The following is a 25,047-nucleotide window of genomic DNA, read 5'->3' as shown; positions in this document are numbered from 1 at the left end:
AAAACCATAGCCTTGACTAGACGGACCTTTGTTGGCAAAGTAATGTCTCTGCTTTTCAATATGCTATCTGGGTTGGTCATAACTTTCCTTCCAAGGAGTAAGTGTCTTTTAATTTCATGGCTGCAGTCACCATCTGCAGTGATTTTGGACCCCCAAAAAATAAAGTCTGACACTGTTTCCACTGTTTCCCCATCTATTTCCCATGAAGTGATGGGACCGGATGCCATGATCTTCGTTTTCTGAATGTTGAGCTTTATACTGAAAATTACACTTTTTCTTGTCCAGTTGCTAAGTCGTGTCTGACACTTTGCAACCCCATGAACTGCAGCATGCCAGGCTTCCCTGTCCTTCATTATCTCCTGGAACTTGCTTGAATTGATGTCCATTGAGTCAGTGATGCCATCCAACCATCTCATCCTCTTTCACTCCCTTCTCCTCTTGCCTTCAATCTTTCCCAACATGAGTCCCCAGTAATTTATTTCTTTGTTTATTTCTTTATAACCATTTATCAGTTTCTGTTTGTGGGATAAGGTTGAATAACCTGTGCATAAATGGCTAACTTCTTGTCTTAGTCTGTTTGGGTTGCTGTACAAAAATACCATAGACCAGGTGACTTAACAGACATCTGTTTCTCACAGTTCTGGAGGCTAGGAAGTCCAAGATCAAAGGCAGCTGAAGACACTTGGGTCTGGTGAGAAACCACTTCCAGGCACTCAGAGATCCATCTTCTGGCTGTGTCTTCACATGGTGGAAGACAGTGAAAGAACTTTCTCGGGTCTCTTTTATAGTAACAGTAATCTAGTTCATGAGAGTTCCACCTTTGTGACCTAGTTATCTCCCCAAATCCTACCTCTAAATAGTCTCTCACTGGGAGCTAGGATTTCAACATATGACTTGGAGAGGGAAGGTACATAAACATTTCCACCTTGTCAAAGGCTTGATTATACATGCTCCGGAGTCAGTGGAGTTGTGTGTATGTGAGTGTATGTGTGTGTTTCACTGAACTCAAGTTTATCACTTTTTTGTTCCACTTCAGCTGTGTTTATCTTATGTGGTCTTGACCCAGTTGGCTTCATCTTGTAGAATGGACTTTTAAAAACTCGCAGTGAATATAAAACATCTGGAAAGTGCAGGAAAGAGTAAGGAAGAAGCAATATCACCCCCAAAGCCTGCATCCTAGAGACAAGGACAGTTTAATCATTTGGCAAATTCCTTACTAGTTTATTGTTTATTTTTTGTCATGCAAATAATATATAAATATGTTCTCAAGTGATTTTTTTTCTTGATTTCAGCCTCCTTAAGCTTAAGCTTTTGGCTGTCCTTTATATATTCAATGCCTGCCTCTAACAGCCCACCTGCCTTTGATACATTGTTCTGTAGCTTTCCTAACGCATAGCTGGTGGGCACAGCGTGATGAGGCTCTAGGTAGTGACCTGAGAAGAAGCAGATTTTTTTAACATAAAGATTTGCTCATTCTGCCTGCCCTTTGGTCCGTGTCTCTGTTGTTTGTTTTCTGGGCCTGTGAACCCTAAAGACAATGAGACCACATGGTCCAGGAAGAGAGGGCACACCCCTGTATCCCCAGTGCCTAGGGCAGTGCTTTGCATCGAGAAAGCACCCAGTAAATATTTGTTGAACACATGAATGAATAAATCATGAAGGATGAAATATTTCTATTCAATTCTTAGTCCTGTCAAATTCTAGATATGGGAAAACAGACCATGAAGAGCGTGAACTTGTTACATGATGTCAGAAATGTTCATTCATAGTCATGGTTTTTATAAGAATAACCCTGCCTTTCCCATTCTTGCCTCTGTTGTTTTTTTTTTGTTGTTGTTGCCATGCAGCACAGGAACAGGTTTTATCAAGCTTGCACCTGCAGCAGCTGCTCTGATCACCCTCTCAGGGGACAGTCCTCTTACAAAATACAGAGGTAATGTAAGTAGGGGTTTAGAGTGTCTGAAGTGTGGTGACCGCCAGACCTCTCCAACACGTGACCTTCTTCACTCACTCCTGTATCCCCACTACCACACAGCTCTGGTTCAGCATGTACCCAGAAAAACTCAGAATTTTCTAAAATGTTGATCTATGTGTTCTAACTATTCATAATTTGGTTATCCTTGATATTTATTTGTATAGAGATTATTCAGACACCAGTAGTTCTTATTCTCTTAAAGCAGTCCCTACTCCCATCACCATTCATCAAACTCATGGTGTTTGTCATCAATGTGCTCAATTATCAAAAATTAGAAATGTGAGTGGCTCTTCACTACTTTTCAAGTTACTTAGTTTGGGAAGCTTTCAAAATAGCAAGCAGATAATTAAGAATTATAACTTTCTCCTCTTTCCCCCTTTAGACCCACAAATTAAGTGTTTAGGATTCAAAGCACATACTCTTCAAAGATATATGCAAGTATTCAATTAAAGGTTTCTCTTCCCCCTTATATGTCTAGCTCTTTTTCAGCTCTATGCAGAAAATAACAGGGGAGGTCATGATTTGGGAGCATGCATGACTCGAAGGGTTTTGAGAAACCTACTAACAGATCTACAACAGGTAAACCTCTAATGCTCAAGAGTTCTAAATGTGTTCCAGTTATATTTGTCATATTAATTATTAAAGGATCTTATTCTTTACAGTGTCAATTCTATCTTGATATAGTTCTCCAAGCAATCTCTCTCTTCTCTAGCCATTGGTAATATCTGAGTATAGTCTGACCTATTACAATTATTTCCTAACTGGTTTGCCCAACTCAAGCCTCTCCTTTTTCCAATTCTTCCTCCACACAGCAGCCAATGACTCTTCCAAATGTCAATGTAAGTGCCTAAAATTCCTCATTGGCTATTTCTATCTATAGAATAAAACCTAAACTCCTTAGTATCATAAACAAAGCTTTCTCCAATCTTCTATTTTCAAAAAGAGGTAAAATCATGATACTTATACATATTTAAAATGAATGCAAACAAATAAATATTTGTAACTCAAAGTAAAGAAATATAAAAATTTATTCAGTTTTTTATTTATTAACTATAAGAGGGCTCCAGTAAGATGTCACAACAAGTTGAAAGAAATAACTAAAGAACAGACAAACTGATAGATTAAGAATGTTATAATGAATTTGCAGGTGAACCCAAGAGTGGCTTGGGTAGGGGTGGGAGTTGTTGCTCAACCAGGAGAGAATTCATTTGCATGTCTATAAATAGAAACTATTTGCATTGTGATCAGTTGTCAACAAATTGACATTAATCTCTATAAAATTATAAGGAAGCCTGGTCAAAGAGAGTGATGCACATCTCTATAGGTTCAGATAATCCCCAATGAAAAGATATCCAGTGGTTTCCTTTGTGTATTCCACAGTGTTTTAATTTTTCCTTATACTCCTTCCAGCTTTGTCTCTCCTGCATATCAAAATCCTTGCTGTACCTGACATGGTCCACTCCTGGCTTGTGCAGGTACATCTGTCCACAACACCACTGCCTCTCCTTTACTTGACAAATACTGTTTGTCTTTCAGGTTACTCAAAATATTAGTCACCTCATCCCTGAAAACTTTTTAAACTCCTTGTAAATAACTTTGTTATAGCACTTGTCAAATTTTATTGCAATCATGTCTTAGATATGTGATTTTCCCACTAGGCTGCTTCTCAAGGGCAACGATTATATCTCAGTGATCTTTATGTCTCCAATAGCTTGAAAAGTGCTTGATACTAAAGTCTTCATGTGTGCATGCGTTATGTGCTAAGTCATGTCTGACTCTTTGCAATCCAGTGGACAGTAGCCCACCTGGCTCTTCTGTCCAAGGGATTTTCCAGATAAGATTATTGGAGTGGATTGCCATGCCCTCATCCAGGGGATCTTCCTGACCCAGGGATAGAACCTGCATCTCCTGCAGCTTCTGCATTGCAGGCAGATTCTTTACCGATGAGCCACCAGGGGAGCCTACTAGGCCTTTAAGTGCTTAATGAAAACATAGATGAAATGCAGCCCTGAATACTCAATAGTTGATTTCCATCATTTCCTATGCTTTAAGAATTAAAAAGAATACATTTGAATCAGTTCTAATGAGGTGGATGAAACTGGAGCCTATTATACAGAGTGAAGAAAGCCAGAAAGGAAAACACCAATACAGTATACTAACGCATATATATGGAATTTAGAAAGATGGTAACAATAACCCTGTATGCGAGACAGCAAAAGAGACACAGATGTATAGGGCAGTGTTTTGGACTCTGTGGGAGAGGGAGAGGGTGGGATGATTTGGGAGAATGGCATTGAAACATGTATAATATCATATAAGAAATGAATCACCAGTCCAGGTTCAATGCAGGATACAGGATGCTTGGGGCTGGTGCACTGGGATGACCCAGAGGGATGGGATGGGGAGGGAGGTGGGAGGGGGATTCAGGATGGGGAACACGTGTACACCCGTGGCAGATTCATGTTGATGTATGGCAAAACCAATACAATGTTGTAAAGTAATTAGCCTCCAATTAAAATAAATAAATTTAAATTAAAAAAAAAGAATGTGCAAATATAACATTGTTTTCATCCAATTAATAAAGAATCTAACCTCCTTAATGTAAATATGCTTCTTAATTGTAAAAAATGATGTAACCAAGCAAGATCTTCTGCAAATAAGTTACGTAGGCTCTGGATTATCTTGTGTACAAGTGATTACTGTCTCTGTATCTTTTACCCCTGCTTTAAGGATTCCTCTATTATTCTTCAAGCCCCTGTAAAATCCTTGAACTAGGTTTTCTGCACTGTGAAACTATAGTAATTTTCTGTCATTTCCCCCCTGGTTTTGGACTGTAGGGAAGAAAAAAAGTCTTTTTCCCTTACCCATCTTAAGTTCTGTGTCTAGGGCCCTGTAAATTAGACTTGTAAAAGAATTAACAAGAGAAAAACAAACCAAAGTTTATTCATGTGTATGGTGCATGGGAACACCCAGTGATGAGTAACTCAAAGAAGTAGATACAACTCAGGCTTGTAAGCTATTTTACGCTACACAAAGGAAAAGGGACTCTGGGCTTCTAGGTGGGGGAGGCACGTTTATGAGATGATCAGGAAATAGATGGTGAATAAGGGTTGTTTAGTAGGGTTTGTTATGCACATTTAAGTCTGTGATTTCTCCGCTAACAAGGGTTGTTAAGAGTCCTCCTCTTCCTGGTAGGTAGAAGGAGACACTATTGATAAAAACAAATTTACTGTATAAATGTAAGTTACCTTTACAAAAGGAAAACCTGTGTCCTATTTTTAGTGCTTTTTCTGCCTCTATTAGCTCTCAATGACTTTTACTTCAAAATAATACATATGCCAAGGAGGTATATTTGGGGGTGGCATATTCTGGTACCCTGGAGAACCAAGGATTCTGAACCGGGGATTATTATGGTAAGAGTGGGAGGTGGGTAAGGAGAAAGATTATCAGACAAGGAACATGATTTAGGAAAACCTACCCAAATTACCTTTGCAGGAATTTCCCTGGTGGTCCAGTGGTTAAGACTCTACACTTCCACTACAAGAGGGATGTGTTGATCTCTGGTCGGGAATATCCTGCATGCCTGGCATGCACTGCAGGCCATGCAGTGCTGCCGAAAAATAAAATTAAATAAATAAAATATAATTGCTTTTCCCCAAAAATATAAAAATTAAAAAAGTTACCCTTGCTTTGATTTGGTCTTAATATTAAGAGTTTATGTTCATACTGATTGCAATAATTAGTATTTAATTTATTGTGTAAATTTTAAACGTTTAAGACACTCATATTTCTTAAGTGGAGCAATGATCTTTTTTTCATTTCTAAGGTTCAAATCTCAGATGTAGTTTTCAAAGAGCTCTTCTGGTGCTTGCCCCAGCACATGGATCCTGTCACCAGTTTTCTGCTGACTCTCAGGCATATCTTAAGAAGCTACTGCCCCAACAGCCCCACATTCTGGGGGGAGACTGGGAAAATCTGCCCATCCGTTTATGCAATCAGTCAAGTTAGACTGAAGTGGTGAAGTGGATGTGATGAAAGAAGACGGACGGAGGAGCATCTTCCTTCTGAAATCCTACGCCGCTTCCTCACTAGTACAGCTGGCCCCAGGCTGGCTCCCCACCCAAGAGGCCCTAAAAATCTGCCCTTGTTTCAGGCTCAACCAAGGTCAATGAGCTGCTGAAATGGCAGCTCCTGCAGGGCTGTCTCCCCCTCATGCATCAGTAGGCTCCTGAGAAAACTGTTAGGAAGGTGGAGATTTGCATAGCAAATTATCATCCCATTGACTTCCATTAAGATCACCGAGATGGGTTCCCATAGAGAATTCCAGGCCCCTCTGTGTGATCCCACCCCTCCCCCGAGAACCCTAATTATCATTTCAAGTGGTGTTCTGCCTATACTGCAGTCCCTCTAGCCGTATTTAATTCTTCCTTAGATTATCTGCAAGAAATTAGTCAAATGGGCACAAAATCTTTGTGCACACACTTAAGAGCCAAAAATGTAGGTTAAAACCCACAACAGAAGTGAATTTTCTTTTGACTGATATCAGAATCCCAGAACTGGCTATCTGATTCAATTTCCTTACCGTACAAAGAGGCTAAACCCCTTTCCCAGGGCTCAAGATACCATACAAATAAGTGGTTCAGTTAGTTCATCAGCATTCACAGGCCAAAGTAGGGGTAATGAGTTATTTTTTCAGACAAAAGCCAAATAACACATCATGTTTAGTTCAGCTGGTGATGGGGTTATTATTAATTTAAAGTACAAGCCATCTTGTCACAATTACACAAATGTTTGTTGACTTCTGCCTGGCTAATTGTCAGCAAAGTGGTTCTAAGTGCCACTTTCCTGATTAGAAGAATGTTTATTCGAGTTGATGGACTCAGCAGGGGGGTCTTTGAAATTACTTCTGAGCTTGGGAGCAATGCCTGCTGACAATCTGTGCTGTAGAAGGCATCAGACATGAAATTAGGACACGTGACCAAATGGGCATAAATGGAGGTGACAGGTACATGTATCTGTGCATATAGTTAACGTCAGGGCCAAGTCCCTGGCCATCTCAGCAGTCACAGGGGGTTCTTAGTCCCTTAGTTAAACTCCTTAATGTGACTGAGTGAAAGATAGAAACCACTGAGTGAGGTAGTGTTAAATCAAGCCATTGGAATACAAATCAGGTCCAGGTGTGACAAAGCCTTGGGAGAACCCCTCAACAGAGTAAAGAGTCTTGGAGGGAGATCTCATGTGCATAGTAGTTCTCATCTATTTTGTTTGCTTTACCTTGAGCAAAATATCAGATCTCAATTATTTCTTGTTGTAAACAAGGATAATAACTGCCCTGCCTCAAAAATTGGCATTTATTAAAATGAGATGATGTGTGTTTGAAAAGGTTTTTCTTAAAACTGCCCTGAACTTTAAATGATATCATTGTTATATGTAATTCGTAGGTGAACAAAGGCAAGTTCAGTTCTGTCGCTCAGTTGTGTCCGATTCTTTGAGGCCCCATGGATTGCAGCACGCCAGGCGTCCCTGTCCATCAGCAACTTCCAGAGTTTACTCAAACTAATGTCCATTGCATCGGTGATGCCATCCAACCATCTCATCCTCTGTCGTCCCCTTCTCCTCCTGCCTTCAATCTTTCCCAGCATCAGGGTCTTTTCCAATGAATCAGTCCTTCGCATCAGGTAGCCAAAGGATTGGAGTTTCAGCTTCAGCATCAGTCCTTCCAATTAATATTCAGGATTGATTTCCTTTAGGATGGACTGGTTGGATCTCTTTGCAGTCCAAGGGCAAAGAAAGGTTAAATAATTTAACTGGGGTCACAAGAGAAACATGGAAGCCCTCCCTGTATTGCCCTCATTGCCAGAACTTCTTACTCTTCTCGTCCCAGCCCCACTTCTTCCCACTTGTTCATTCTTTGTCTCTATTCATATACTGCACAAAATCCATACATGTCTTATTTGCCTAATTGAAACAGCTCATCCAGCCTCAGACACCAGATACGTGTGACTCTTTTGTCAGAAGTGCCACTGCTTGGGTGTGACTAGTGGCCACCATTTCTTAATCACTGACACAGGGTTTCTTGCCTTGTGTAGATTCCAACTGTTGTTGGGGAAAGTCGTGCTCTGTGCTCTGTAGAGAGTGCTACACACAGCTGTTTCCAAGGGGTGAGTGCCACGCACACGTCCTTGGGAACTGGGGGCAGACACAGCTGCTGACCCATTTCAATCACAGACCTACTACTCCACAGGCATCCCAGACAACCTAATTCAGGAGGTAGACTTGCCCCACCTTTGCATGAGATAAGCTTCAGCAGAGTCAACAGAAACAGAGCCAGAAGAGAAGATGAAAATACATTTCCATTTCTGCAAGAGACTGCAGTCATGCTTGGAAACATATTTGACTGTGCCACTGTTTTTCAGGTGTTGAGCCCAGGAATCAAAGAGAAATTCCTGTCTTGGTTGCAGTCTGAGCCTCCCACCCTCTTATGGATCCCAAGCTGCTACCGACTGTCAGCCACTGAAATGGCCACTCACCCTGTTCGGTGTAGAATCTGCAGGAACTTTCCCATCATAGGACTGAGGTACAGTCACTCATCAGTGTTACACAGACCATCACTCTCCAAATGGATCTAGAGTTGGAGCTTCTTCTCTCCAGATTCTTTTCGTTGTCCTATTCACACTTTCAGAACTCAACTGATTTGGCGGGGGGCGGGGGGGGATAATAATTTCCTGTATGAGTGATCCTGCTTATATTTTATTTTACCTTCTATAATTAATGGAATATTAAGTTCTAGTGACACATACTCAGACCAGTAGATATTTTTATTCCTTAAGGGGAAATTTTTTTGTCTTTTGTTACCAAAACTCTTAAATATTTTGTAGTTAACCATAACAATAACAACAGTTTACATTTTTTGTTCTTTAAAAATATTTTTGAAGTATAATTGATTTACAGTGTTGTGTTAATTTCTGCTGTACAGCAAAGTGGTTCAGTTATACATACAAGCATTCTTTTCCATTATGGATTATCATAGGATACTGACTATGATTGCCTGTACGATAGGACCTTGTTAACATTTGTTAAATGCTGAACAAATATTAGGTTGTGTGGTTCACATGGATCATTTGTGTAAAACATAATAACTCCATATACAAAATGGTGTTATTATGCCTAATGGTGGTATTATTACTATTTAGCAGAGAAGCTAAATAACCTGAGCTTAAGCTCATGTGGTTAGCAAGTGGCTGAGGCTGTGGACTGAACCCAGAGCCCCTGCTCTGCAACCATGATGCTCTGCTGCCCCCTCGTGCAGACGACTGAGAACATGCCTTGAAACCAAAACAAATGATGAGGCTTTATAGGAGCTGCTCATGCCAGAGCTTCTCTTTTCCTGGAGGAAAAGGCAGATTTGAAAGCTGGGTTTGGACATAGGAAATTCAGATCTTTCCATGGCTTTTAGATGACACTCAAAATCCCATCTTAGGAAAAGGGTGTTGTAGGTTTCCTCTAAATAAAACAATAAAGAAGTAAAATTTGTGTTATTATTAAAGATGCGGAGGAGAGAAGGAAGCCAGCAAGTGGGGGCCAGGCAAGTGGGTGACCATCACCATGGTGGGTGAACACAGGTGTAACAGGGGCTAGTGATGTGGTGAAACTGACGAGCTAGGACAACCTGGGAACTCAAAACTGGTTAAAAAAGGGGGTATGCGCAGAAGGGGCAGGAGAAGTGACATAAAATAGGTCTGATATAAAATAAGTCATTTTGATATTTGGCAAAACTAATACAGTTATGTAAAGTTTAAAAATAAAATTAAATTAAAAAAAAATAAGTCTGTTGAGCTCACTAAGAACTGGAAATCAGGTTTTCATTTTGCTGAGAAAGTGAATTGATTTTGCAGAGAATTCTGAGGACACAATGAAATTTCATTCACAGAAACTCTTCACAAATAACACAAGTTGAAACAATAAAACATACCAATGGCCCCAACTGTTGGTAACCAAGCAAGCTAAACCAAAGAAATATCCACACTACAATGAAAAGTAAACTCTTTTTTTAATTGGGCAGTGGGAAAACATTAATATGGTTTTCTATATTACAAGTATATCATAATCATTTACTCAATAAACAAGTATTACATAAGCAGTTACACTGTATCCTGTACTGGGCCAGACACAGAATTCATTTTTGCAGTTACATAAAATACAAATTTAACATTGATGTATTTTTTTCAAAATCATTATGTATAACATAAAGCATGTATTACTATTTTTATTTTATCAAGGAGTCTTAGAATGTGAATGACTTGCTCAGGTCACTCAAAAAAAAAAAAAAAAAAAGATAGCAAAAGCATAGGGCCAAATATGCCATATTGTAAGTTTTAGGTTGTGTCCCTACCTACTAAGAGTAAGATTAAGCTTCTTCTTAGAAATGCCTCTGTGTGGCCCATCTTTCATCCTAGAAATCTAAGTCAATGTATAGTTCTCATACATGCAGACAGCTGAGTCATCTGGGCATGACCATGAGCTTCTCTAGACCACAGTTTCTTTGTAAGCAAGAGAAGGATGGGTGAATCAAAGCATGACTTAGGCTTCTCTTAGCTGTAACCAACTGAGCTTATTAGAAAGTGCTTGAATACATTACAGGTCTGACCTTAAATCTGTGCTTTTGGCTCTCAGAAAACCACAGCTATAGCATCAAGGCTTTTACTTTGAGTGAGTGAGAGTCATAAAGTCATCTTAGAGCAGAAGTGTTCATAGATCTGGAGGTAGCAAGAGGGTAAGACTTGGCCTCCTAAAGTCAGAGAGAAAGACCAGAGATTGTTCCTAAGCTGAGGGTCCAAGTTTAGCAGGATGTGTCACACTTATACTCCTGAAGAGCCATGTAATTTTGAAATGAGATTAGGGGGAAATAACGGGGTTCTTTGTGAGTAAAAGCATCAACAACAGACCAGCTTGTTATCCACACTGCACCCTTTCTCATGCCTCTGTCAGTAGTTTCAGAGCATGGAGGAGCGAAGCCAAGGTTAGGGTCACCATATTGTCCTAAGGAATCAACTGCAACCATACCAAATAAAGCAGCCAGGAAAGATGACTCATCACATCATCTTATTAAAAAATACTTCATGTTATACACTTCATGTCTCCCTGAGTATGCATGTTGAATAATTTTCAAAGTTGTGTAAAACTTTACAAAGGCCTTGGCTTCCCTGGTGGCTCAGATGGTAAAGCGTCTGCCTGCAATGCGGGAGACCCAGGTTCAATTCCTGGGTCGGGAAGATCCCCTGAAGAAGGAAATAGCAACCCATTCCGGTACTCTAGCATGGAAAATTCCATGGACTGAGGAGCCCGGCAGGCTACAGTCCATGGGGTTGCAAAGAGTTGGACATGACTGAGTGACTTCACACTCTTACAAGGCCTAGTGGTCAGGATTTACTAGCCCCATTTTCCTCCTTGAAGAAACGAAGTCATTCATTTAACTCAATCAATAAATGTTCATTGAAAACCTACCATGTACCGGGTATCTTCAAAACCATGAACTTAAGTTTCTGTTTCAAGGTCCTCTAGTAATAGTGGCATGTGACTCTAACTCAAGTTTCCTGCCTTAGTATTCTATTTTATATATATATTTGGTCGTGGTTTGGTGATTTAGTTGCTAAGTTGTATCTGACTCTGTGTGACCCCATGGACTATAGTCCACCAGGCTCCTCTGTCCATGGGATTCTCCAGGCAAGAATACTGGAGTGGGTTGCCATTTCCTTATTCAGGGGATCTTCCCAACCCAGAAATCTAACCCGGGTATCCTGCACCTGCAGGCAGATTCTGTACCAACTGAGCTATAAGGGAAACCCTTATATATACGTGTATTTATTTATTGTTTACTTACTTGATTTAACCAGGTCTTAGTTTCAGCACGCAGGTTCTTTTAGTTGCAGCATGTGATCTCATAATTGTGGCACTTGGGATCTAGTTCCCTGACCAGGGATCAAACCCAGGCCTCCTCCATTGGGAGTGCAGGGTCTTAACCACAGGACCACCAGGGAAGTCTCCCCTGGGTGGTCTATTATATGGATTAAAATAGCTGGCTCTCCATTCGGATGGTATCCCTGGGCTCAAAGCCTAACTGAACCATTACCAAGTCATCATGTAACTTTGTGTGTTTGCTTAAGATCTCTTTGAGTTTTAAGAACTGATTTAAAGACATCGGTTTCTTCAAATGAGGGTAACAATAAGAATGCCTTCCCTTAAAGAACTTTTATGGGGATTAACTATGTCAATGCATGTCCCCTGCCTGCTGCATAGTGAGGGCTCAAAAATGTTTTCTATGCTCCTATGATAGCCCTTCAGCACTCTATTAATCCCCACTGTGAGTCTAGGTGTCAGGGACAGCAGTGAACAAGGGCCGTGAGAGTTGGTCTCATTGCACTTGAATTCTCCTGCTTTGCCTTCCAATGACTTTGTTCAAAAACCCTTCTGCCATCTGGCCTCAGGAACATTCCAACCTTTTATTCCTCTGTTCTTCAGAGTTATCTGTAGGTCTGATAGATGTGACAAGCTCTAAACCCTTCTTCACCCCAGTCTGCATTACCTATATCTCCTCTTCTTTCTACCTGGGATTTCCTTCACCTTAATCTCCCACCCAGCATTCTACACCCAGCATAAGCCTCACTTCTTCCATTAAAAACTAATCAGATCATCCCACCCCCAGGTGTCTTCGCCTCTCTCTCCTACTGCATTTATTTTCCATGCCTCTCACTCTGCACTTCATCACACGGTACTTAATCTTGCTAGTTAGTATACGTCAAGTTTCCCTATCATGTCTTTGCAGCAAGATACAAAACTTGAAGAGTATAGGAATCTTGTCATAGTTTTACTTTTGTAAATTTGGAAACAGGAATTGAAAACTTAAATCCTTTCTGGGGCAAGACAAGTATATAAATGAGGGGAAGAGGCTAGGAGGAACTGTCCTAAAGGAATAGCTGCCACTTTGCCCTTGCTCATTGTTGCCACTGATGGGGAAGACACGACTTTATGTCACAGAAACTGTAGTTGAATATCAGTTAAAATATCAGGGGAAAAGGTATAGATAAAGAAGGGAACCTTCCTACACTGTAGGTGGGAATGTAAATTGATATAACCATCATAGGGAACAGTATGGAGGTTTTGTAAAAAACTAAAAATAGAGCTACCATATGACCTTGCAATCCCGGTCCTGAGCACATATCTGGATAAAAACAAGTTCCAGAAGGATACACACACCCCAGTGTTCTTTGCAACACTGTTTACAATAGCCAAGACATGGAAGCAACCTAAACATCCATTCACAGAGGAATGGATAAAGATGTTTTGTGTGCATATATATATATATATATATATACACACACACTATATAATGGAATATTGTTTATATAATGGAATATTATATATATAATGGAATATTGTATATATATTCCATATATAATGGAATATTACTCAGCCATTAAAAAGAATGAAATTATGCCATTTGCAACAATATGGATGTACCTAGAGATTGTCATACTGAGTGAAGTAAGTCAGATAGAGGAGAAATATTGTATGACATCCCTTACATGCAGAATCTAAAAAGAAATGATACAAATGAGAATCCCATGGACAGAGGAGCCTGGCAGGCTACAGTCCATGGGGTCACAAAGTGTTGGACACAACTGAGTGACTTTCACTTTTGGGAGATACATGTACACACTGCTATATATAAAATGGATAACCAACAAGGGCCTACTGTATAGCACAGGGAACTCTGCCCAATGTTATGTGGCAGTCTGATGGGAGGGGAGTTTGGGAGAGAAAGGATACATGTATGTGTATGTCTGACTCCTTATGCTGTCCACCTGAAACAATCACAACATTGTTAATCGTCTATCAGTTCAGTTCAGTTCAGTTCAGTCACTCAGTCATGTCCGACTCTTTTCGACCCCATGAATCACAGCACGCCAGGCCTCCCTGTCCATCACCAACTCCTAGAGTTCACTCAAACTCACGTCCATCGAGTCAGTGATGCCATCCAGCCATCTCATCCTCTGTTGTCCCCTTTTCCTCCTGCCCGCAATCCCTCCCAGCATCAGAGTCTTTTCCAATGAGTCAACTCTTCGCATGAGGTGGCCAAAGTACTGGAGTTTCGGAAAAAGTATAGATCCCTGATATTTTACAAATGGTATGATCCTATTCATCCTTGAAAGTTACTAATTCTTGACTGTGTGGTCTCACCAGCAAAGCCCCCCAAAAGCACAACATTTTCCCTGAGTGCATAGAGACACCCTTCCTTAGCGCCTAGAGACACCCTTCCTTAGCAGAACGTCTCAAGGTCTCTTCTCCTCTGACAGGCGATTTAAGTAACTGTTCGTAATAGTCTGCAGTGCTGATGTGTTAACAAACTTGGCTGTGTTTGTCACTCAATCTTGGCTGTTAGAGAAGGAAATGGCAACCCACTCCAGTACCCTTGCCTGGAAAATCCCATGGACGGAGGAACCTGGTAGGCTACAGTCCACGGGGTCGCAAAGAGTTGGACACGACTGAGTGGCTTCACTTGGACTTGGACCTTGGCTGATGAGGAACTCCCGCTCTTCACTGTATTCCTTCCTATGTACAAATTTCTAAAAAATGACACATGTATTTTAGATTCTTTAATCTATGATTTTATTTTCCCCAATACTACATAGGAATGCAGGTCCAATATCACCACATCTCACAAATTCTCAAGAGAATTTAGAATTCTAACTTTTTGGAAATCTTCCAGGTTTCTTTATGTTGGCAATTGCATTGAAATTACTCAAACACTTTGTGCAGCTACCCAAAATGTGGCCGCAAACTTCATAGTGTATCCTAAGCGTTGTTGCACACAGTCCTATGCATATAAAAGACACTTGGTATTTTTTGGTGGGAGAGAGGATAAATCAGGCCTCTTTACTAGTTTGTTGACAAAATTATATTTATTTAATGTCGTATTATAAAAATGACAAAATAAAATAAATGATAAAAAGATCTAGCTGTATACTCACTCAATAGCTCAGATACCTCTTATTTATCTTAGGCTGCTCCTTCTTCTGAATAATATTTTCTTCGCTCACCTATTAATAGTGATGTAAGCCACACTTCCACTTTAATTGACAGATACCGCTGTCTGAAGTGTCTCAACTTTGACATCTGCCAAGCGTGTTTCTTATCTGGTTTTCAGGGCGAGTCCCACCAGAAGTCTCATCCTGTGGTTGAGAACTGCATCCAGGTAACATCTAACGCAATGTACCAAACTATTCATAAGTCTTATCTGTGAGAGCTAAAGCAATGAAAAAAATGTTCCCATCAGGAAGACCACAGATTCTACTCCTTTCATACATTACAATATTTAAGATTAAAGAAGTGGCAAGCTCAACCTTAAATATCTCTCAATATACATATACTTTACACTGTAGATTTTAATAAAACCTTTTGGAGACAATAGACCAGAGTCTAATCTGAAGCCACTGACCGGGTACTATATGCAAGAAAATATCTGAGGAGTAAGAGGGGAGAGGCATTGGAAATGGATACTGATTAAAAATTTAAAAACTCTGGTTTGGTTAAAAAAAAAAAAAAATGATGCAACGAGGCCTCTAGCTGCTTTTGCATTTCAGGAGAAGTTTTATTTTTTAACATGTCTTTTCCTCAGCACTAAAATTCAAGTATATTTCCCTTAGTAAAAATAAAAGAGAAAGATTACTATCTCAGTTTTGACTGGAGCCAGTATAAAACTAGATTTTATAGCTGACTGTCAAAAAAATTTTAAAGACAACTATAAATATGCAGGAAGAGAATTCAGCTCATGATAATAACAAAGAGAAATGGGATACTTTTAAGGCAGAGAGCATTTAAGATTTTCCGGAAATCGCTTAGTAGAAATCAGTTTCTCCATGCAGTTGGCCTTGCTCTCAAATTCCAAATAGTAAAAGGTGTTGACTAATTACCTTTACTGTGGACAGTTTTCCCTCATGATCTCTTTACCATGAATGGCCCACAAAAGTCAAGTGCCTCAATCTTGCCAAATAATTTTCAGAGGATATTGCTTTACTAAACTTTATTAACTCGGATTCTCAGGTTTATTAGCGTATGATCCTCCCGCCTGGGGAAAAATAGGTCTTATCGATGTTAGACTGACACCATGTGGTCATTTTGTTATTACACTTTAGATTTTAAGAGTTAAACATTTTAAAACTTTTCATTGTTTCCTTTTGGCTTACATGTGGGGTCCATGGATGGACTTCAGGTGGCCTGTGAATCCACTGAACTTTTATGGAAAATTAAATTTATGGACATTTTTCTGGAAATAAATTTCCAAATAAACCCTCCAATTAGCATCCATAGACTTAGTTCTCTTTCACATCCTCTTTTAGTTTTAGAATTCCACATTCCAGAAGAGAAGTTATTGTGGAAGTTAGCAGGTATTTAATTTAGAAATGGATAGTATATGTATGTGAATAGAGAGAGAATGTGAAGAAGTTCAGATAGGATGGAAGTAAGATGATTTTTCTGTGGACATAAAAGTTAGTGAAATAATTTCAGAAACTTTTATGGCAGCCAGTCCACCCAAGTAAGGAAAGAAGACCACGTTAAGGCTGATCTGATGCTCTTTGTGCTGTTGGCCATTCCAGCAGATGTCAGCAAAGAATGATACAAAACTCATCCTCAGGACCCCCAGAAACAATCTGCTCCAAGGGCGCTGTAGGAGGAAAGAAGCTTCGAGAAGGCAATAGCTCCTGAACAAGGTGAATCCAAAGGATATGGCTAACCATGCACACTCCAGGTGAGTGGATTCCTGCAGGGTGGCAACCCAAAGCCTGGTGCTGGGGTTATGCAGCCAGCCCAGGGAATCTGCAGCAGGGGAAGGGGTAAGATGCTGTTCCCCTCTAGAAACAACCTTTAATTTAAGTAGAACAAGAGACAAAACTACCTTTAAGTAGCCCATCCCATCATTTAGTTATCCCAACTAAAGACCTCAGACAGACACAGATTTTTTTTAACCTTATAATTTTATTTTATTTTTTTAATTTAAATTTATTTAATTTAATTGGAAGCTAATTACTTTACAATATTGTATTGGTTCTGCCACACGTCAGCAGAAGACTTTTAGTATTAGAGGATTTGAATAACTTTCTCCAACATCTTTCTTTTTCATTGGTTTACTTTGGAAAGCCTAATTCAGAATTAATATTTTATTTTAAAAAAGGAAAAGAAAGACACATTCCATCACTTACAACCATATGCTGTTCACATTTCAGTATTACAAAGTCAGGAATTATGCTGTGGATACAGATTTTCATTCTTTTTTCCGTTTACATTAAATGGAGAGCATTTGTCCTGTCATTGGTGCTAGTGGTAAAGAACCTGCTGGCCAATGCAGGAGACGAAAGAGAGGTGGGTTCAATCTCTGGGTCAGGAAGATCCCCAGAAGTAGGAAATGACAACCCACTCCAGTATTCTTGCCTTGAGAACCCCATGGACAGAAGAGCCTGGTGGGCTATAGTCCATGGGGTCACAGAGTCATACAAAACTGAAGCAACTTAGCATGTAGCTTCCAAAATATCATTTCAATGACCTCACTCACATCCTTATAAAGAAGTGCCATAATTTAGAAGTAATCCCTTAACATTTTGATTCTTTTCAAATTTTGCCCCTCACTAAAATTCTGTAGTCAACATCCCTCTACGTGCATTTTCCTATATGTTTAATATTTCATTAAGTAAAACAATTGCATTAAAAGTTGTGAATTTTGTTAATCCTCAAAATTCAGAATGCCAATCTGTGTTTCAAAGGGTTACTCAAAGGACACCCATCACCCTGGTAACTGAGATCGTCCATCACACACCTGAGTACCAGCCTAAAGACGACCTTTTAAAAATCATCATGACCTTAAAGTTTGAAGTCACTATTTCTTTATAATTTAAAACTCCAAAAGACCAAGAAAAAGGCAGTGTTTCCATGGGCTTATGATCATCGAACTTTTGGGAGGAAAACAGCCAGGATAATCCATGCACTCTTATTTTATCTATCAGAAGTGTAAAAATAGATCACTTTAATCAAATTGATATTCAATTGTTAATTTCTTCTGTAACTCTCTAAACTTTTCTCAGACATCTATCAGCATATTTCCAACTCAATCCTAGAGCCTATTTCTGTGGTCATTTTGTCGCTTCATATTTGGTGTAATTTAATGTATTTTTATAGCTCTTTGAAAGGAAAAATACATATTGACTTTGAAATTAGATACCATGCCTATACCTGTACCACATTTACCTAGCAGGTGGTTATCACTGGATCCATAAAGTCAGAGAATTTGGCTAGCTCTAATTCATCTTTTTTTTTTGGCTGCACTTGGTCTTCGTTGCTTTTGCGTGGGCTTTCTCTAGTTGTGGTGGGTGGGGGGCTACTCTTTGTTGTGGTGCGAGGGGTTCTCATTGTGGTGGCTTCTCTTGCTATGGAGCCCTGGCTCTAGAGCTCTGGCTTAGTAGCTGTGGCATAGGGATTTAGCTGCTCAGTAGCATGTGGAATCTTCCTGGACAAGGGATCAAACTGATGTCCCCTGCATTGGCAGGCAGATTCTTATCCACTGCACCATCAGGGAAGTCCTGGATATCATCTTGATGTATATCTTTAATATAGCACAAATAATTTAAATTTAAAAATAAAAGCAAAGATATCAGGTACCAATTCATCTGCCTTCTTCAAGCCATTTATTTCACTTTTCCCTGGTAGAGTAACACTAAACTCGGACGATTAGTCAGCTGGATTTATTGCATATTTGAAATCTTCTCCAAATCCCTCCATTCTCATAGTTAGAACACCAAGATCTATGCTCTCATTTGCATTTCTTTTGGCCACAGAAGCCTGGCTGATCTTTAAAAAAAAACAACAAAATAAGATGGTGTTCCTCACGCACTTATTTCCCCCAAACTTAGTGTAGGCCTTAAGTCCCTCCATTAGCTTCCCAGTGTTTTTAAACTAAAGACTGAACATTTTAAGATGACTTAGAAAACTCCTGCATATTTGAGCCACCCTGGGGACCTCTCCAGTGCCATTCTCCCCTCCACACCTCTGTTCTCCAGTTCTGTCCCTCCCTCCTCACCATAGGACTAAGCCGTATCCCCCAGTCTCAATACTTAAAACCTTTACTTTAAAGAATTGGTATCTCTAGACCGCCTCTCTGTATGGCTGGACTCCTTACCTCTTAAATACTCGCAAAAGGTCTATTCAGATGTCATCTCATCCTTAAGGCCCTGCCTGACTACCTATTTACCATTTTAGCCCCTGTTCCCACTCTGGCATTCCCAAACCTCCTCCCTTGTTTTATTTCTCTTCAAAAGTATTTTATCACATGTATACCTGTGGCAGATTCATTTTGATATTTGGCAAAACTAATACAGTTATGTAAAGTTTAAAAATAAAATAAAATTTAAAAAAAATTAAAAAAAGAAAAAGTATTTTATCAGCATCTGACATTCTATGTATTTCACTTTTTTCTTTTTTTGTTTTAATGGAAACTCCATCGGGGGAGGGAATTTTTATTGTTCCCAGTTGTATTTCCAGAATTTACAACAGCATCTCAATATGATAAATGCTTGATAAATGCTGAATAACTGATGGACTGAATAATAAAATGGGTGGATGCATGATAGAGGAACTGATGGATGGTTGAATTGATAACATGGGTCTCTTACAATGGAGTATGAAGTGTCACGAGGAGTAATTAATTATCCAGTGTTGGAAGATGTTAGTGACGTTTAAACCTGGGACAGAAAGACAAAGAAATCTTGTTCTTAGCCAGCTCCGTAAGTGGCCTTGGGGACTTTGTTTTCTTCACCTGATGATAGAGATAACTTGTTCTTCCTTCTCCCAGAGTAGTGTTTGTGGAAATAAGATGAAGAAAGGGAATTGCAAGCCCTATGCAAAGCTAGGACTTGCCAACATCCATTGGATCATAGAAAAAGGAAGAGAATTCCAGAAAAACATCTACTTCTGCTTCATTGACTACGCTAAAGACTTTGACTGTCTGGATCACAACAAACTGTGGAAAATTCTTAAAGAGATAGGGATACCAGACCATCTTACCTGCCTTCTGAGAAACCTGTATGCAGATCAAGAAGCCAACAGTTAGGACCAGACTTGGAACAGCAGATTGTTCAAAATTGGAAAAGGGCTGTATACATCTGTATACAAAAGTATACATCAAGGCTGTACATTATCACCCTGCTTATTTAGCTTATATGCAGAGTACATCATGAGAAATGCCAGACTGATGAAGCACAAGCTAAGACTGCCCGAAGAAATATCAATAACCTCAGATATGCAGATGAAACCATCCTTATGGCAGAAAGTGAAGAGGAACTGAAGACCCTCTTGATAAACATGAAAAAGCAGAGTGAAAAAGCTGGCTTAAAATTCAGCTTGGCATAATACAATTATGTAAAGTTTAAAAATAAAATTTAAAAAAAAATTAAAAAAAAAAACAACTCAGCATTCAACAAATGAAGATCATAGCATCCAGTCCCATCACTTCATGGCAAATAGATGGGGAAACAATGGAAACAGTGACAGATTTTATTTTCTTGGGCTCCAAAATCACTGCAGATGGTGGCTGCAGCTATGAAGTTGAAAGACACTTGCTTCTTGGAAAAAAAAAAAAAAAAACTATGACAAACCTAGACAGAATATTAAAAGCAGAGACATTACTTTGCTGAAAAAGGTCCATCTAGTCAGAGCTATGGTTTTTCCAGTAGTCATGTATGGATGTGAGAGTTGGACCATGAAGAAAGTTGAACGCCGAGGAATTGATACTTTCAAGCTGTGGTGTTGGAGAAGACTCTTGAGGGTCCCTTGGACTGCAAGGAGATCCAACCAGTCCATCCTAAAGGAAATAAGTACTGAATATTCATTGGAAAGATTGATGCTGAAGCTGAAGTTGCAATACTTTGACCACCTTATGCGAAGAGCTGGTTCATTAGAAAAAACTCTGATGCTGGAAAAGATTGAAGGAAGGAGAAGAAGGAGATGATAGAGGACAAGATGGTTGGATGGCATCAGTGACTCGATGGACATGAGTTTGAGCCAGCTCTGGGAGTTGGTGAAGGACAGGGAAGCCTGGCGTGTTGCAGTCCTTGGGGTTTCAGAGTCAGACATGACGGAGCGACTGAACAGCAATATGCAGAGCTAAAGGTTCTTAAAATGTCAATGTGTTATATTCTGTTCACCAGAAAGTGCCAGTCTCTTAAATGCATAAGTGAAGTGTACCACAGAGTAATCACTTATTTCCTTATACTCTCATTGGATTCTGTAAAAATAAGGGCACTATGTCATAAATGATTGTATTTGTCTGTTCATTAGATGTAAATTCTCTGTGAGCAGGGAGTTCTCTGTTTTTTTTTTTTTTTTTAAGTCTTTTTTGTCTGCAATAACTCAAGATGGTAAGATGCTTTAAATAGTTTTTGAATAAGGGAAAGAAATTAAATGCAGTTGTATAAAATGAAATATGTCTGACCTTAAACTAGTCTACGCTATGCTCTTTTAGCTATGTTGGTAATAAACACACATCTGCACTTACCCTTAGTATCTGACCTGGACAGGATGACCTGGGAGATTTTCTGTAGTCATCCCTGAACTTCTTTACATTCTCATTTCTAGATTATCAGGAGGGATGGGAATGGACGTTTTGTTCCTCTTGTTGGTTAATTAGCTCTATATCAACTAAGCAGTTGAAAGAGAGAGAGAGCACAGAGAAAAAGCTGAACTACTTTGTTCTTATTTTTTTTATATTAGATTGAATAACTGACAACATTTTCTAACAAGATTCTCCTCAATGTCACACCTGATCATTAAAAATTATTAAACCTCTCATAAAATTCTACTTTTATAGCAGGCTCTCCATTCAGTGTAATAGATCTGAAGTACCAATGTATGAGCATACAACTGAACCAGTAGAAACACCAACCACAGAGACCTTTAAACAAATGCCTCAAAGACTCTCTCGGGCTCAGCAAACCAATGGCAGCAACCCACATCACCAGGTGAGACCAAAGAGGAAAAGAAGAATCAAAGCACAATTAATCTGGACTGGCATTGGTGTGGTGAACTGCTATGGGCCATTCCTTAATTTGGGGAATATTTTCAAGCTGCTAATATGATCAAGGAAAAATCTAGGAGCGTATTTCTTTTTTGAAGCTCATTACAAGCTGTTTTTATTGTCATTTGAGCTTCAAAATTATCAACACAGCTAAGAACTAGGTCAGTAGGTTTTCCTTCTTCTAATCCACCATTAGGAACATATTTCTTAAAATAGCTTATATCCAGTCATAAAGTGCTACATATTTATTGTAAAGTTTGGAAAATTCAGAGACAAGCAAAGAGCAAAATTAAAATTGCAATCAATCTCTAACTATTGTTAATATTTTTGGTTTGTTATTTTCTCTGCAAATATTTCAAATATAGTTTACATCATACTGCAAAATGTATTGATTATGTAGTTCTATAACTGTAAGTTATATTGTGGGTGTTTTCCCATTGCTATTACAATTCTTCAAGAACATCTTAATGGTTGTATATTTTTTACTTAAATGTAAAAATTCAGTATTTATCTAACCCCTCCTCTGTTGTTGGATATTTGGGTTATTTCCAACTTTTGCTATAATTTCAAAATTTACTACTGAAATCTTCATAACTTGATCTTTGTACATGGCTCTCCGCTTATTTCATGAGTATATATTTTGTAAAGTGGAATCACTAAATGAGAAGTGGGAACATTTTAAAGACTCTTCATACAAAATTGCTATTTAGAAAGGATATACCAAATTACACTCCTAGTGAATTCAAGTAACTCTCTGAATTTTTGCTAGTATTGACTATTAACATTTTAAATTTTGTTAATTTTATGAGGAGGATATAGTTTATTTGCCATAATTTCTATTTCTCTGATTAAGGGTGAAATGAAACTTCCTTTTCCTCATATAGTTTAGAAGGTAGTTATATTTCCTTTCTGTTGGTGTCTGCTGCTCATTTGTACTGATGCATCAGCTTGATTTATTAATGGATTTTAACTTTTTAAATGTTAAATTTAACTGTGCAGAACCTTTCTTTATAGTTATTTTCTTTAATCTTATTTATAATGTGACTTCTTATATAGACATTTTTAATTCTTATGAAAGTGCTCTCAGTCTTAACATTCCTGACTTTTTACACAGCTTTATACTAGGAAAGTTTTTACCATTAAGAAATCAAATGACTTTTTAGGTGTATTTGTTTTAACACTATTTGATTGTTTTTTAACATTTAAAGTTTAAATATACCTGGCTGTTATTTTGATACATGTTAAAAAGAGAGGGTATTCCCTTACTCTTAGTTTGCATTCAAATAACCAGTTTTCTCTCACTTCAAATGAATCTTTTCCTTTTTTAATTCTATGTAGTGGTTTCTTTAATATATAATTTTCACCATTTTAAAGAATGTGTTTTATTGCCATCTATTTGGCTCAATTGCTTTTAATTTTATTTTTAACACAAGAATATTTTTTAATCATTCTAGCTTTATGATACCATTAGCATATTATAGAACAAAGTTTTTCTTTTTCTTCAATTCAAAATGTGATCTTTCACACCATCAATTTAACTCACATGGGATAATTCACAAAGTAACCCAAAGTTGATAGTTTCCATTTTTATTTGCTTGTTTTTCCTATTGAGATATAATTGATATATAACATTACATTAGTTGCAGATGTACAACCTAATAATTCAGTGTATGTACAACTGTGAAATGCTCACCATTAGTCTAGTCAATGTCCTCCACCACACGTAGTTACAAACAGTTTTTCTTTCAATAAGAATATTTAAGATCAACTCTCTTAGCAACCTTTGAATATACAACTAATTATGTTACTAACTATAGTCACCATGCTGTATCAGAGCTAATTTATTTTTTAACTGGAAGTTTGCATCTTCGGATCACCTTCATCCATTTTGTCTGCCTCCTACACCCTGCTTCAGCAATCACTGGTCTATTTTTGTATCTATGTGCTCAGTTTTTTGGTTTGGGGTGTTTTGCTGGTTTTTGGTTTTTTTTTAAGACTCCACATACCAGTTAGATCATGCAGTATTACTGTTCCTCTGTCTAAACTATTTCAAATAATATAATGCCTTCAAGGTCCATCCATGTTGTTGCAAGTGGCAAATTTTCCTCCTTCTTATGGTTCATTTATGTATTTTATATATACACAGATAGATATAGATACATCACATTTTCCTTATCTGTTCATCCATCAGTGGATGTTTAGGTTGCGTCCATGTCTTGGCTATTGTAAACAATGCTGCGGTGAGCATGGGTGTGAGAATATCTTTTCGAGTTACTGTTCTTGTTTCCTTTGGATAAATATTCAGAAATGGACTGTATGGATCGTATAATAGTTCTATCTCTGATTTTCTGAGGAATCTCCAAACTGTTTTCCATAGTGGCAGCACCAATCTACATTCCCATCAATAGTGAACAATGGTTTCCTTTTATCCACATCCTCACCAACACTGTTACTTCTTGTGTTTTTGATAGTAGATGTTTTAATAGGGATGAAGTGATATCCCATTGTGGATTTAATTTGCAAGTTCCTGATGAGTGTCTTCTCATCTTCCTGTTGGCCATTTGTATGTCTTCTTTGGAAAACTGTCTATTGGTAGAAATTCTGTTTATTTTTAAAATTAGGTTATTTGTAGTTTTTGTTAGTGAGCTATAGGTCATGTGTGTGTGTCTGTCTATCTATTAGTCTGTGTGTCTGTTGACATTTTTTCTTTGACCTTTGTGTTAGTTCAAACTACTGTCTGTTTTCAGTGGTCCCAAGCCATCTAGAATGAAAAAGTAGGAAGTCAAGAAATACCTGGAGTAACAGACAAATTTGGCCTTGGAGTACAAAACGAAGCAGGGCAAAGGCTAACAGAGTTTTGCAAAGAGAACACACTGGTCATACCAAACACCCTCTTTCAACAACACAAGAGAAGACTCTATACATGGACATCACCAGATGGTCAATACTGAAATCA

The 25,047-nt window shown here is 38.6% G+C and overlaps 1 protein-coding gene across 1 annotated transcript in view; it reads left to right on the top strand.

The window, feature by feature from the left end:
* The window catches only part of DYTN (dystrotelin), a 61,246-nt gene that overhangs the window by 20,668 nt on the left and 15,531 nt on the right, over positions 1 to 25,047 (top strand). Inside the window, 6 exon segments of the mRNA XM_045162103.1 lie at positions 1,848 to 1,933; positions 2,454 to 2,554; positions 8,065 to 8,136; positions 8,392 to 8,552; positions 15,116 to 15,227; positions 16,633 to 16,781. Coding sequence (XP_045018038.1) covers positions 1,848 to 1,933; positions 2,454 to 2,554; positions 8,065 to 8,136; positions 8,392 to 8,552; positions 15,116 to 15,227; positions 16,633 to 16,781 — 681 coding nt within the window.

Source organism: Bubalus bubalis, chromosome 2 (assembly GCF_019923935.1).
Source record: "Bubalus bubalis isolate 160015118507 breed Murrah chromosome 2, NDDB_SH_1, whole genome shotgun sequence".
In the NCBI taxonomy this organism is placed as follows: Eukaryota; Metazoa; Chordata; class Mammalia; order Artiodactyla; family Bovidae; genus Bubalus; species Bubalus bubalis.
The sequence above is the reverse complement of the archived record's forward strand: the minus strand, read 5'-3'. Positions and strand labels throughout refer to the sequence as shown.